We start from the raw sequence: 16,032 nt of genomic DNA, 5'->3' as shown, positions 1-16,032 counted from the left end.
CCATAAGCATACGTTGTCATATTAGTTTACAAATTGCGAAAAACCAAATTAAATTTGAATTTCGCGGGCAGACCCGTCTCATGCCCCATAAGCAAACTAAGGTAAACTAAAAGCTAACGCTTGGGAGCACAGTCATGCGATCCAACTGGCTGTAACCCATAGCCAATTACAATACTTTGTGGTAATTGCCGAGGCTTGCTATTGTTCTCGCCAGATGCTTGTGGCAAACAACCAACAACAACCATAGGCAAACACCAAGGAGTAGATTTTTTTTTTCTCTCTCGTCTAGCTTTACAAAGATTATAGTAGTTTTAATACACAGTGTATTAAAACTAATCCAATCGGATCGTACGGCAAGCGTTGGTAAGCATACGCAAACTCACCACACACTTGCCAGTACTTGTAGTTTGCTGTTTGTCACAAGTATGTGGATCCGCCATAAGTTGTTTACAATATCTGGCTTAAAAGGGCTAAATCCCAGAGCCGTAAAGCCACTAAAGCCTGTTTAAAAAAAGCATGAAGGCGGAAAACTTGACGGAAAAAATATGATCTATGACGGAAACGACGTAAGCATAGAGAGAGAGGGAACAAAAATGGAAAGAGTAAAAACCAGAAAACCACAGAGTGACAGAGCACCAGAGAAATCAGAAACGTAAAAGTTTTGTTAGAAGCACAAAAGAAAATTAAAAAGGTATTTATTTACATAGGTATTAATTGAATAGGTATAGGTGTTTGTTTAATGTTTTTAAAATAAATAATAATCTAATGGAATAAAAGTGATTGCTAGTGAGTGGTAAAAATGTGGACACCCAACACCACGTGGCCAATTTAATGTACCCTAACCTGTGAGAATGGGACCCTGACTCTGAGCCCTGCCCAGCTGCTCTCCAGCAGCTCGTGCTGGAGAGCATCTAAAGTACAAATCGCCATAATTGTGATATAAATGAACTTATCATATTTTACAAATCCTCGGTCAACAATCGATAAATCAATCTTTAGGAAGTATTACTGTAATAGCGGGTTCCTTTATTACGATTATGTATATCAAATGATACTATTATTATGATGACAACCAACACGAGCCGAAATGTGTATTTAATGATAAACACATGATATCTAATGATAGGTCTGAAACTTATGATTGATTGCTTGTACTTTATTTAGTTTTATTATCATCTTGTTGACAATCAACATTTATTTCAGAGTTTCCATTGGCAACAACTGCTTCATTATCTCAATCAAGGTAAATATATACTGACTCATATTAGTACATAACCTAATCTTTCATAGGTTGAGATCTATAGACCGTACTTTGACTTTGCCTTAAGACACTGTTAAAACAAAACAGTTTTATATTACTGACATAAGTAAATATGTCTTATTTTGACTGAAACTTAAGTCTTAGCAAAGTCAGAATACACGCAAGATCTCGCCTGTGAATTTGTACACATGGATTTAGGGTTTGTAAAAGATCTCTTGACAACTCTTTGATTTGCTTGAATAAAAAGTAGTTTGTCTGTCTTTGGGATGCAAGCTATTTCTGTACTCGAGTTTGGCAGAATGAGTTAAGTGGATGGACAGTGAAAATGCAACTGACTGACTGACTGACTGAATTATTATGTATTTGATTTGATTAATAATATAATTATTCCATAGTCTTCCATGGTCTCATTTTATAATGTATTAGATGATGCCGCTGACTTTGTGTTGATTTAGGTTTTTAACAATCCAGAGGGAATTTTGATATTTTGGGATAAAAAGAAGCCTATGTCCATCTGTTAAAGTAAGCCATGAAAAGTTAACAGAGAGACAGACATACACTTTCACATAATATTGTTTATAGGGATAATCCATAAAGTGAGTATCACTTTAGTCCATAATAATTAGATATATCAAATTGTGTTGTATTAGATGAGTGCCTTTCTTAGAGCTGAATTCTAAAGGATATGTCATGTAAAAAGTTATAAATTCAAAAATGTGTCTGCCTGCCTGCTACCTTTTCATGGATCAACCACTGAATTGATCTTGACGAAAATTGGCACAGAGGTAACTTGACCGACAGAATATTTTTATCTCAGAAAATCAATGAGTTTCCATGGGATTTTGAGTAACCTAACTCCACGCAGATGTAAATGTGGTCATCAGCTTGTACCTAACAAACATCTATCTAAGTCTATCTATCCAATCCCAATGCCAGTATTATTAATATTTTAATGCCAGTTAATTTATACTGGGCCTAATGTTTAATAATTATGATGATAAATAACACGAGCCGATACAAAGTGTTTATTTGAAAACCATTTGATATTTAATGATAGGTCTGAATTGATTTATTTAAGCCTTAAAAAATTACGAAAAACAGAATCTATTGTTAAAATAATTGATTTGTGTTTACAGGTACATAATACATGCATGTATAAGCTTTATCCTGATTATAAATCAAAAGAGGACTACCTAATAAACATCAACCTAGGTGAGCTTTACCAAATATTTTAATACTTATTTTATTTAATCTTTTATCATATAATAGTTGAATATGATGATAAATAACACGAGCCGAAAAAGTGTTTATTTGAAAACAATTTGAAAACTAATGATAGGTCTGAATAATTTTATTAAACTTTGAAAACTCAATGCTAAATGGCATTTACTTAACAATTACGTTTATTTGTATTGCAGGTTACCAGACTTATAAGTTACATGATATTAGCAGAAACTACTGAAGGAAATGGCTAGGGGCTCACCCCCTCGCCATTTTAATTGCTCTACTAGTGTTAGCTTTTCGATATTAGTTATTTGCTTCAGTTTGTCAGTATACAATATTATTTTTAAAGAATTAGTTTGAATTAAAAGAAATGGTCAAGATTTTTTTTTTTTATTGAAAGTAGTTTAATGAATTAAACAATATTTGACTCATTCGATGTCACGCGTTCTGTGGCGGGAAAGCCATCTTGAATTCATTTTTCAAAAATAACGGTTTGAACATTCGAAGTTCGTTCGGACGCGAGACTCGATGACTATTTAAGTATTTAAATACTTTTGTGTTTAAGTTGCCATTAATATTGTAGTTAGGTTATTTAAAGGATTAAAATTCTTGATCAGCCTCATGAGTGAGGATATATTATGTAAGTCACAAAATATCCTCGCGCAACCTTAATATCAGAGGACATTTTAATAATTTATAAAATTAGTTAAATTATACTTGCTCTTCTGGCTTACGCTTTTACTAGTTTTAAAGTGCCTAGTATATATTGTATACCTAGTATAAACCTACCTACCTAGTATATAGTAATTACCTAACTGTATATTGTAATTTTGTTTGCAAAATAGATAAATAAGATGTTAAAATGGGATTTAATTAAAGTTTATTTTAAAAATAAAACAATACCATCAATGCTGAATTGTTTATTTATCCATATAATGTTATAAGTAGGTACTGTTGGGGTCACTTAAATATAGCTTAGTTTAAAAGTTTAATCACATCAGTTACATACTACATAGTACATACTTCTATTTATACATTATCCTATTAGCTATTTAATTTTTATTTACCTTCCACTTTTTTTTATAATTTCGGAGCTTGTTTGAATCTAATGGACAGGGTGCTTAGTATGACATTGTACCTTTGCTGCTTTACTTGAAAGCTCAAGTTCGTCTAGATTACATTCGATAGATGTACACCTACAGTTACATTTACAAGCGAAAACGTTGTGTTACTGAATTTTGTTAAGAACGGTTAGGTTCATTTTACTCTGTTGTTACCGTATTCCGATGCCAGATTTGTACCAACGTGGGTGAAATGTTTTTCATACTAAGCACTCTGGTGAGAGCGAAGGGGGTTCGGTAGTAGATAGATATAACAATGTATTAGGTAGGTATAACGAATAACTAACGCAACTTGTAGAATCAAAGTGTAACACAGTTGGCGTCAGAAAAAAACTGACTCACGACAATGAAAAGAATATCCGTGGACTCCGCGCACATTTTCCTCCGTATTTTACTTCTGCTCGGGAGGTGAAAGGTTGACTGTAGATTGAATTATTATAAGAAACATGCACCTCCATTGTCTTGTACCACCAAATGGATAGTTAAATAACGCGCTGCGCAGATTCAATGTCAGTATTTTCTAGACGCCAATGCAATACACGTAGAGATTACATTGTTTTACTTCATATACGTGCGATATAATGCCACCTACAAACCTGTGAAACGTAACATGCAATAAAAGAATTTGCAGTCCCATTGTCGCAATGTTCTGAATGTTGATATTTTGCAGTAAGTGGAACAGGTCGTGAATGTGGAATCTAAAAAATAAAATCTCTATAAAAATGATGCCAGGTTTCGTAGATGCGTAGAATGTTACAGAATTTGTCGGAAACAGAAGCGAGTACAGAAAATATTGCACATCGAACTTTAGAAAGAGAAGATTTCGGCTTCGTAGAGCGTCGTCTCTGTCAAATCAAATCAAATCAAATCATTTTTATTCAAGTAAACTTTTACAAGTGCTTTCGAATCGTCAAAATAATCTACCACTGGTTCGGAATGCTGTTCCTACCGAGAAGAACCAGCAAGAAACTCGGCGGTTGCTCTTTTCAAATGTACAGTTTACAATAATATGCCATACTGTATACAAGCAATTGCAGCGCCGTGTATTGCTGGAGCGAATCAAATCCAAGCTTTTTTGTCATTTACATAATCTTCGATTGTATAATAAGCTTTTTTCAGCAGCATACTTTTAATAGATTTTTTAAACTTGTGTAAAGGCAAGTCTAAAATGGATTGTGGAATTTTATTATAAAATATTACACTCATTCCCACAAACGACTTTCCCACTTTCCTGAGGCGGAGCGTAGGATATGCGAGCCTATTACGGTTTCTAGTTTGCCGGTCGTGGAAATCACCGATTTTTTTGTAATTATGAATGTTTTGTCGTACAAAAATTATATTAGTGTAAATATATTGAGAAGCTACTGTAAGAATACCTATTTCCTTAAATTTCTCTCGTAGGGAATCGCGCGGTTTTAAATTATAGATTGCGCGTATTGCCCTTTTTTGTAATACGAAGATTTTTCCAATATCTGCCGCTTTGCCCCATAGTAAGATTCCGTAAGACATAATACTATGAAAATAGGCAAAATATACAATTTTTGCAGTTTCCACATCAGTTATCTGTCGCTGTCACTTATACCTGTGTGACGTTTCGTCGGTTAAAACGACAGAGATAACGCTCTACGAAATCGTTATCTCTTTCTAAAATTAGATGGGCAAAATTTCCAGGCGGGTGGTGTAGTACGAACGAACGCGGTTCGCGAGCGCGAAGCATCCGGACTGAGATGAATAATACTCGATGAATAAATTGCATGTTACGTTTTTTTTTTTTTTTTTAAATTATATAGACTAGCGCTTGGCTGCAATCAGACCTGCTAGCAAGTGATGATGCAGCCTAAGATGGATAACGTTTTACCAATACGCGGCATTCCGAGAGATCGCCAGCGTTAATAAGTCAAAATTCTACAACCCCCTTCATCTTCACTTCGAAAGCTTTTAGTTTCTAGGATTTCTTGGATTCTGTTCCGTGATATTTTGAAGACGGATGGTAATGTCAATCAATGACATGTTAGGTAGGTTGGCGAAGTCCTGAATGTTGGCGGCCGTGGTTGAGGGCCGGTCGAATGGATATCCCATGTTGCGTCTGTCGGGATACAGTCTATCCTTCAGCCCGCAGAAGCTGGACGCCTCAACGCACGACAACTCTTGACCTTCGGGATTGTTGATCTGAAACGGGAAACGGGTTAATACCTACTACGAAGTAGGCAAAATTTTAGCTCAAGGGTTGTAATCGGATAGGTCGCATACACAGATTTAAATTCTGTGGTCGTATAGGATAATTTTGTCGTTCTTATCTTACACTACTAACTTGGTAGGTACCTAGTTCGCGGTAGGTCGACATGGCAATCAGGATGAGGATGACTCAAAAAAAACTTACGCTGTCAAGTTCGTAGTTGGAGAGCATGACGAAGAGTTCGTACTGCGCACCGGGCTCCGTGCCCTTCGGTACCAGCATGTGCTGTGGCCAGCCGCAGCCGCAGAAGTTGAAGCTGGCAAGGTTCGGGTTCCTGGCGTCGGAGCCCTGCGCGGATAGGTCGCGGAACGTCTGCTCGAATGGGATGGTCAACGACGACTGTGTCGACTGGCGGACGATTCTGTTCTGTCCCGCGTTCACTGCAAAATTCAATATTGGAATTGCAGGTAGGTTGCAGGCAGGAACAGTCCAATGGGGACTGCCGATAGAAGTGAAACTTATTAAGTACTTAGGTAACTATGAAATAACAGATTTTTTTTTGGATTTTCAAAATAATCACACTATCACACAAATATTATAAAGGCGGAAGTTTTAGCATATGTATGTGTGTATGTTTGTTACTAGTTCACGCAAAAACTAATTGAAGAGTTGGGCTGAAAGGAATGGAGATAGATACCCTGAATTAGCACATAGGCTAGTTTTTATCCTGGAAAATCAAAAATTCCCACGGGATTTTGAAAAACCTAAATCCACGCGGACGAAGTCGCGAGCATCAGTTAGTTATATAAAAAATTAAAATTTCATTTAAATACCTGCCAAATTTCATGATTCTAAGTCAATGCGAAGTACCCTATAGGTTTCTTGATAGACACGACGGAAGGACGGACAGATAGACAGAAAGACAGACAGACAACAAAGTGATCCTATAAGGGTTCCATTTTTCCTTTTGAGGTACGGAACCCTAAAAATAAGGCTAGTTACATGGCACAACGAATCTGTCCATCTCTATGAACATCTTGCGTTGATCGTTGAGGATCCACGGCAGGTTGCGCTCGTCGAACTTCGGAGACATGAAAATGCGGACCGTGGTGCGTCGCGCGTTGCCGGTGTTGTTAGCTTCAATTCTGGAAAGAGAGAAGTACCTATTTTATATTCTTGCCCAGATACTTACAGCTTAGCGGACTAGGCTGAGGCGGAGGGGCCGGTCCGCTATTAAGACGCTAACGATCTTGTTATCTCACGCCATCTGTGCTTTTACCCGACGCGACGCTAACTGAGCTCTTTATCTCACGCCACCTGAGCCCGCCACTCTTTTTACTTCACGTCATCTGAGCTCTTTTTACTTCACATTATCTGAACTCTTTTTAACCCCCGACCCAAAAAAGGAGGGTGTTATAAGTTTGACGTGTGTATCTGTCTGTGGCATCGTAGCTCCTAAACTAATGAACCGATTTTAATTTAGGTTTTTTTTTTGTTTGAAAGGTGGCTTGATCGAGAGTGTTATCTTAGCTATAATCCAAGAAAATCGATCCAGCCGGTTGAAAGTTATCAGCTCTTTTCTAGTTACTGTAAATTTTTCGGGGGTGTTATAAATTTTTAATTTATACTTGTTACCTTACGCCAACAAAAGTTCGTTTAGCTCTTTTTATCTCACGTCATCTGAGCTCTTTACCTGTCGCTAACTGAGCTCTTTTTTCCCGACGCTCTAGGTACCTTCTTTTTCGTGAGGGAAAATTCGTCATGGGTATCACCAGCCACGGGGGAGCACATCAATGGTTATGTCGGACTTCTACCGACTAAAAACCTCACGAAGTTCCATCCCACCGCTGACAACGGAGCACAAGGGACCGACAACACTTCGCTACTACGTCAGCGGATGCTTGCCATAGCAGACCCACCACTGGTACCTACACTGGTGACTGGTGACTGGTAACGGTGTTTGGGGGCACACTACGTGCCCCAAACACCGTTAGTGTAGGTACCTACTTTGTGAAATCGAAAAAACGTACGTGTATTGGAATGGGCGATGGTTGAGATGGGTGAAGCGCGCGTACACGGGGCCGCGGTCGGAGAAGTCGAGCCCGCGGGACAGGTCCACGTCGCTCTGCATCCAGAACGTGTTGAGCGCGTTCGCGTCGCCGGTCGAGCTTTCTACCCTCACCGCTGTTATCTGAACACCTGGGTTCTCCAACTGAAATGGTAAAATGAGCACGTGTAACATCATACTAATAAATACGAAAGTGTGTCTGTTGGTTTGGGTTTGTTGGTTTGTCCTTCAATCACGCCGCAATTACGGAGCAACGGATTTTTGCATGCATACCTATAGTTAAGGACCTGGAGGCTGGACATAGGCTACCTTTTACACTTATTCATAGCTACCCATCCTGTAGCAAATGCAGCTTAATCACTCTACGTAACTTGTCAGAAGGAAAAAATGGGCATGCTAAAGGATTCATGTAGAGGTGAAATAAAAAAAAAGTTATAGGTGAGTAGGTACATCTCGCAAAAGCTCTCTAATACTTACCTCGGAGCGCGTGTAAGGACGAACGTTGGGAGACTCCTTGAAGCGTTGGAAAAGGTCGTCAACAAATGCGTGCCAGCGGTAGAAGAACGGATCACGCATGTTTGTTGCCTCGTCGGCCATTACTTGGAAGGATTCCTGGAAATATAGTAACCTAGGTAGGTAAAGTGATATTATAAACGTTAAAGTATTGGGCCCTACTTTACAATTAGTTACGTACAGGCGTTCAATAAAAGGTTAAGACTTTTTTAAAACAGTTTAGCACTTGGCTGCAAGACCAGAGCATGCTTGTCTAGAAGGTCCTAGAACATTTATATCGCTGTCTAGAAGATCCCTTCCAACTTTGACTTGAAAGTAGGTACCTACTTAAGTCGAGTCTTGACATATCATGGAGTCATTCTATCACTGGAATGCAGATTCTACTGAGTCTGAGTCAAAAAAAATAGGTTATCGTACCGTACTAAGTTGCCTTAGATAGTTATACTTAATGTAATATTTAATCAATGCATATTATGTCATCATCATCATCAACCGATAGAAGTCCACTGCTGGGCATAGGTCTCTTGTAGAGATCTTCACACGTCACGGTCTTGCGCCGCCTGAATCCAGCGGCTCCCTGCGACTCGCTTGATGTCGTCTGCCCACCTAGTGGGGAGTATACCAACACTGCGCCTTCCGGGTATATTAAGCATCTGGTAATCCAGATTAAAAATTAGAACTCGCTTACACTAAAACCAAAAAATGTAAGATTTCAACGGAAAACTTCGTCTGTGATGGCGTTTGCTGGCGCGCGTGCTGTGCTTATTTGGAGTGTTTTTTTTTGTTAAGAGTGGCTGGTTTTTGTGTTAGTTGGTGTTTTTTGGTGGTGGAACTGACTGGGAAGCGCTCTAAAGGGGCGCCGCGCGTATGTCGGCGGGCGCCGGCACAGATGGAGTCCATACTTGTATAAATTCAATAACTTGAAAATATCACAAACTTGACATTGGCTAATCAGAGTAAAGCCAGATTTAAAGAAAAAAAAAGATTTCAACGGGGGTTTCAAGAAAAATTGGTTTTTTAAACATGTATTCAATTATGTGAAAGTTTTTCCTATGATGGTAAATGGTTTTAGTGTAAAGCAGGGTCTGAATATTTAGCCATGATTACCATACCAGGTAGCGATTGGTTGGATCGTGCATGTATCCAGCGAAACTGTGTCCATTGTTGTGAAGTGAGCCGTACAAGTCTCGGTTGGGCGATAAAATGCTGGACTCTATGATGTTGCCCAGAGTATCGATGTCCAGAGGCTGTGTGGAACCATTGGGCTGGAAATAAAAGAGGCTTTTAGGGTGATTTGGTTCTTAAAGAATAAAATCAGGTCATGTGATAAAGAATCAGAAAATTCTCCTTTCTCTATGTAAAGTAATTTTGGAACCATTCAGAAATATTTATTTGAAGTCAAAATCAAAAGAAAAAAAACGTTTTCACTCCGCTACTAGCCTTTGACTGCTATCTCACCTGATAATAGTAGATACCTGAGTGTAAAGTGAAGATGCAGTTTCAAGCGGGCTAATTTGGAAGGGCAGTTTCATTAAACCCATAGACATGACCGGTTTCTGAATGGTACTGGAATGTTGAATGGCTTGGCAGAACGGCTTTGACGGTAGGATGGTACCTAGCCACGGCTGAAGGCTGAAGCCTACAAATAGACCAGATCAGAGACAATTTAGAAACCATAAATTGCCTATGCCGGAATCGAATCTGGGACCTCCTACTTTTAACACCACAGCATCATTTACTCACCGTGTCAGTGCGGTCTCCAAAAACATGTACCATTTTCAATTTCAGGAAGTATGCATCCGTAATTATAGGTCGTTAAACACGTAAAACTAAGGTTTCACTTACCAGTCTGACCAGTCCTGTTGAGATAGCTTCCTCAATGTTCCTTCTCCAACGGTTCATGTCAGCAATGGTCACGACGAGGCCGTCCACGGGACGATTGAGGTCAGACCAACGCATGTTCGCTTGCCTCGGAGGCCACCCGCGCGACGTTGTCAAACTATCCAATTTCGGGAAGTATGCTTCCGGTATAGGTTCAGTGAAGTCGCTGAACTTCTTAACTCTGGCTAAATTATTTAATAAACGTTCTCCATTGTATCTAGGAATTAACAAAGTAAAATTTTTAAACTAAACAATTATAGGTATATACTAGAGGATGCCCGCGACTTCGTCCGCATGGATTTAGGTTTTCAAAAATCGCGTGGGAACTGTTTGATTTTCCGGGATAAAAAGTTGTCTATGTCAATTACAAGGACGCAAGCTACCTCGGTACTAAATATAGGTACTTACAAATCGTTTAAGCAGAATCCCGTGGGATCTCTATTATTTTCTAGGATAAAAAGTAGCCTATATCCGTCCCCGGGATATTAGCTAAACCTGTACCTTTCGTCAGAATCGGTTAAACTGTTGGGCCGTGAAAAGATAGCAGACAGACGGACAGACACACTTTCGCGTGTATAATATTAGTATCGATTCTACCCAGAATATTCATTTGTAGCTTTGTAGGTAAGTTATCCTCCATCTTCTAGGTTTCATAAGGATCACATCCCTGACCCTGTAGTAAAGTGATCGTGAAGTTGGAACTACCTTCATATAAAAAGATTTGTCCTAACTGACTAACAGAACTATCAACGCACAGTCTAAGCCGCCGGAGTTGAAAGCATGAAATTTGCACAGTAGGTCAATCTCAAAAAAGCTTTAGATTTTAGAAGAACCTACATAGACACGAAACAACAAATATACGAAAGTGTAGCTAAACATAAGTCTCTATCGAAGGTGCCTAAGTAAATATATGGTGAGTAGATAAGTGATGCCAGGGGAAAATTGCTGAAAAAGGAATGGGTAGATCACCTACCTGGCAATCACTTGTTGGTGCATATAGAAAAATAGTTCGCCGCGGCGATCTTTAGCAACAATTTCGCGTTGAGTCGACGAGAATGGATACACAAGATGCCAATGCCAGTGGTGAAGATTTATGCCCATATCTTCTCTCCAGTAGGCCAGTCTGTGTTCGATATCCAAATCCGTAGCAGTGTAATCTCTTGGAATGATGATTGGGATACGCTGTAATCAACATTGTCATGAGCATTGCGTAAAATTAAGAAAAAAAAATTTAGTAATGGTAAAGGTGGGATAGACTGGTTAGTTTAGAGTCTGGAGGTCTATAGGTCTGGAACCAGGCACGTTTACCTCAAACTTTTCGGACTTAATTATTATGTGCCTTGCAGGAAACATCGTGAGGAAATCTGCATGCCTGAGATTTCTCAAAGGTGTGTGATTTCTGCTAATCCCACTTGGCCAGCGTTGTAGCTACACCCTTGATGTTGAAAGGTAGGATGGTGCTGTGATGAGAGCTGTGTTCTCATAAGCCCCGGTCTGCAGTTTGATTCCCGGTGGTTTTTTTTCTAGTTTCTAAATTGGCTCAGATCCAAGATTTACATACAAAAGATTTGTATGTAAATTAAGCCCGTCTTACTTTGAAACTAGGTACCTATGTTTTCTTACGGAAATCTGGAAAACCACAAACATACCTTTCTAAAATAGAGCTACCATTGAGTTTGTTTGGTTGACATTCAATGAGAACCAAGCTTCGTTTGTATGGAAAATGCTAGGGAGCGGTTTTTTTGGTTGATATTCAATGAGAACCAAGCTTCGTTTGTATGGAAAACGCTAGGGAGCGGGCTAGGCCCTAGCCGCTATGGTAACTTTTCTGAAGAAAAAAAATTGTTGATAGAAGATGATCGCATTAGTTAGGTACTTACCGGAGCTCCTTTGCTGGAAACAGTAGCCGACTCTCGAGCTTTAGCGAAAACTTTCGAATCAATGAATTTAGAAGGAAAAGTTTCAGCGAAGTTTTGGATTGGAATATTTCTAGTATCACGTCTGTAACAAGATAGATTGTTAGGCAAGTATCTAGGTATATGTCTTACTAGATGATGCCCTAGGCGGAGCTCCGCACTTACTACTCCACCGGCCCGGCAGGGCCTACGCAGCATAGGTACCTTCTATACCTACCTACACAATCCGAAACTGTCTTTATAAAATTATAAAGACCTCGTCCGCGTAGGTTTAGTTTCATAAAAAATCTCGTGAGAACACTTTGATTTTCCGTGTTAAAAAGTAGCTGTCACTCTGGTCTTTAAAACTATACCTACCTACCTACCCATGCAAATTTTTTTTGCATCGTAGGTATAGTTTAAAAAATCACGTCAATCCGTTGTGACGTGATCAAAGGACAAACCAACCAACTTCGACGACTTCCCTGGCGCAGTGGTAAGCGCTGTGGTCTTATAAGTGAGACCCCGGGTTTGAGGTCCTGGGCAGGGGCAATTTAGGAATTTATATATTTTTCTATCTGGTCTGGCGGAAGGCTTCGGCCGTGGCTAGTTACCACCCTACCGGCAAAACCGTGGCACCAAGTGATTAAGCATTCCGGTATGATGCCGTGTAGAGACTGAATGAAACTTCATACCCCTAATCAACTTCTCAATGGACGTCAGCTAACTTGGAAGGGGTATGGCAGTGCATCATCACTTACCATCAGGTGAAATCGCAGTCAAGGGCTAACTTGTACCAGAATCTAAAAAACACACACTTTTGCATTTATAATAAGGGCAGTGACTAAGGTTTTCGTGTAACAGTACGAACCTGTGCATCAAAGCAACGGAATAGCTGTAGTTGAACAGTTGTGGGTTGAGGTGAACTCGGGCAAACACACAGGTTGAAAGTAAATCTTGCAGCTGGTTTTCCGGTACAGCTGTAAAAAAAGTTGTTAACAACGCTTAGATACTTAATACTTATCCTACTTATAACCCGGAATAGAATAGAAGTTAATCAACTACAACTTAATTAGGTATCTACAAGGGTACCTATATAATAGGTAGAATATCTCAGTTTTAAGCAATTCAATAATATCACATGCATAACGGTGACGAAAAACATCGTGAGGAAACTTGCATGCCAATTACAAGTAGAGTGCTCCATCACGTAGGTAATCAAAGGTGTATGAAGTCTGCCAATCCGCATCTAGACAGCGTGGTAGGCTATGGCCAAACTTGACTATGGTCACCTCAGTCGTGAGCCATGGACCGATGATGATGATGATGATGATGAAGTAAAAGGCGCACATATTAAAGACTTCCCGCGACACCGTCCGCTTGATATATAAGTACAATAATTTAAGAGCCTCAATAGCTCAACCGGTAAAGGAGTGGACTGAAAACCGAAAGGTCGACGGTTCAAACCCCGCCCGTTGCACTATTGTCGTACCTACTCCTAGCACAAGCCTGACGCTTAGTTGGAGAGGAAAGGGGAATATTAGTCATTTAACATGGCTAATATTCTTTTAAAAAAATAAAAAATAATATAGCACTCAGTGATAATGTAGCTATACACTTTGATATACCTACATATAGGTAGGTACTATGCATCAGTGAAAGAATCTTCAGAGTCATTGGGTTCAGGAGATTATCCCCTAAGTACATTCAAACTTACAAACTTCACCTCTTTGGTAAGTATAAGTGTAGATACCTAAAAGCTCAGCAATAACTTCATCTGCCATTTCTTGGTGAGCAGGCAGGAACACGGAAAATTCAGCATCTACGGGCAGTCTTCTGGCCTTCGTAAACGCGGGCGTTCTTTTCAGACTTTTCAGTGGAACAACCCGCGTGGCGTTTTCACCAAAACGATTGTTGATCTCGATACCATTGTTTTTGTAGTTGTCTCCCTAAAAAAATGTGTTCATGAATCCAGATATAAAATAACGTAAGAATCTGACCATCTTTCAAGTATTATGAGTTTGTTGTGGGCTCTTCTCATACCAGGGTGCTTTGCAACCCTCTTAGGTACCTAGATTAATAATTAATTATCACCATTCTCGGTCTAATAATTATTTAAATTATTTAAGTAATTTAAATAATCAATAGGCCGAGCCATGATAGCCTAAAGACATCCGCCTCCTTGTCGCGGGGTTCGGAGCTCGATACCGCGCAAGCGCGCGCTTTCAACTTTTCCGAGATGTGAATTTTATGCAATTATTAAAGTATCACTTGCTTTAACGGTGCAGGAGGTCACCGTGAGGAATCCTGAATGCCTGAGAGTTTTCCATAATGTTCTCAAAGGTGTGTGAAGTCTGTCCATTCAGCACTTGACCAGCGTGGTGGACTATAGTGGCCCAAGGCATGGATAGACTTGACACGTCCGCGCACTTGCTTTTGACAATCATTTATGTAGGTAGTACAATTATATACATTAATACCTAATACCTAAATGATTTTCCTTAAAACCAGTAAATATTACTTATTATTTTATCATAGTGTTGACGTAATTCAAGCTAAATGTACAGAATATAGGGAAGAACCTCTTTGCTGGCAGTTATACTATCGTTAATTAGAATATAATTATAATTCGTTATATAATTAGACACAGGAAATACTTACATTGATACGAATAAAAAGTAAAAATATATAAGTATACCTACTCGTAGTTACCTACGTAGGTATATATAATATTTATTCGTATTGAATAGGCCCCAAATAAAATGTAGGTATGAAAAATAATTTAACTAGCTACAAGTAAGTTTAAGTAAGATCTTTTCAACTTTATAACCGACTAGCTTTTTGGCGCGACTTCGTTTGCGGTATTAATGACGTAATTTATTAGTTAACTTAGTTTTCTAATGGTGAAAGAGTCATTAAATATAATCGATTCACTTATTTCAGAGTCAGAGAGTTAGTATTTAGGTACAAGTAAGTAGATTTCATCAAAGAATCAATGAAAGAAACAAAACCACAAAAACTTACCAAAAACTGTTCAGTGAGTTGGAAGAGTACTTTATCGTCACCTTTTGTTGACACCATAGGTTCATTTGGGCGGTCGAAGAGGAGCTTAAAATCTTCCACAATGTTAGCCATTTTTAATCCCTATTAGTTACTTCAAAATAAAATATTAAAAAAAGAAAATTAAATTAAAAATTAAAATCTTTAAGAAAAATTAAATAAATAATCTATAATAACAATATTAGGTACATAGACTCACTTCACAGAGCCTGTGAAGTGATGTGGTCAGTATTATGATATTCCATAAAATTTATACTTATTTTCCTAAGGATCCGAGTGCAAAATTGCATTTTAGCAGTGAGGGACATAAACCACAACTGAATTGATAATATTGGCGTGAGAATAAAAATATTAATCATCAATAACAACTCATGTTTACGGAAGTGGTCGGGTTAGCCGAAATAATCAATAAGTACCTACTTGATATCTAGCTCTTAATTAGGTAGATACCTTAATACCTAGTTAGTATTTACTTAATAAATCGTTCAAGAATATACCTAGCTACTTAGCTAGTAGCTTCCTCTCGGTCAGGTTACACAACTCGGTAGTACTTACCTAAATAGGAACAACTTCGACAAGGAGGATGGCTGGGCAGCATTTGCAAAGCTATTGTCAGTCTAAAATGAGTGTGTCATAATGTAATTATACGTGCGGAGCAGAAACGTGGACTGACAGTAGGCCTCGTCCACAAATTAAAAGTAGCTCAGTGCGCTATGAAGCGAGTTATTTAGCTACTTATAACTTTATTAACTACCTATGTTAAGTGTCTCTCTCAGGGAAAAAAATCGAAATTCAAAGAAGAAACGTAACCGAGTGAGCTGAAAGGCTTAGCA

General features: G+C 38.8%; 1 protein-coding gene and 1 long non-coding RNA gene across 2 annotated transcripts; one reads left to right on the top strand and one right to left on the bottom strand.

Annotated features, from left to right (window-relative positions):
- The first annotated feature begins 584 nt into the window (after positions 1-584).
- Positions 585-3,394, top strand: LOC123871263. Its single transcript, XR_006797243.1, has 4 exons — positions 585-691; positions 1,204-1,243; positions 2,398-2,473; positions 2,680-3,394. It is a non-coding gene; the product is annotated as an uncharacterized LOC123871263 (long non-coding RNA).
- On the bottom strand, positions 3,391-15,542 carry LOC123871259 (phenoloxidase 1-like). The gene is made up of 13 exons (XM_045914955.1): positions 15,164-15,542; positions 13,893-14,088; positions 13,011-13,119; positions 12,125-12,245; positions 11,218-11,426; positions 10,209-10,461; positions 9,476-9,628; positions 8,328-8,462; positions 7,813-7,994; positions 6,785-6,927; positions 5,987-6,222; positions 5,462-5,775; positions 3,391-4,122 (listed from the first exon to the last, which is right to left on the bottom strand). Exons 1-12 carry the CDS (start codon positions 15,272-15,274, stop codon positions 5,545-5,547), a joined length of 2,079 nt encoding a protein of 692 aa, XP_045770911.1. The 5' UTR covers positions 15,275-15,542; the 3' UTR covers positions 3,391-4,122; positions 5,462-5,544.
- Between the last annotated feature and the right edge of the window lie 490 nt (positions 15,543-16,032).

This window comes from Maniola jurtina, chromosome 13, assembly GCF_905333055.1.
Source record: "Maniola jurtina chromosome 13, ilManJurt1.1, whole genome shotgun sequence".
In the NCBI taxonomy this organism is placed as follows: Eukaryota; Metazoa; Arthropoda; class Insecta; order Lepidoptera; family Nymphalidae; genus Maniola; species Maniola jurtina.
The sequence above is the reverse complement of the archived record's forward strand: the minus strand, read 5'-3'. Positions and strand labels throughout refer to the sequence as shown.

Bases quoted from the DNA above. Each gene is read 5' to 3' on its own strand.
- LOC123871259 (XM_045914955.1), bottom strand. From the start codon at position 15,274: ATGGCTAACATTGTGGAAGATTTTAAGCTCCTCTTCGACCGCCCAAAT. The intron at 12,246-13,010 runs GTTCGTACTGTT...ATCTTGTTACAG, and splicing joins TCCGTTGCTTTGATGCACAG to ACGTGATACTAGAAATATTC. The intron at 11,427-12,124 runs GTAAGTACCTAA...TGTTGATTACAG, and splicing joins TTTCCAGCAAAGGAGCTCCG to CGTATCCCAATCATCATTCC.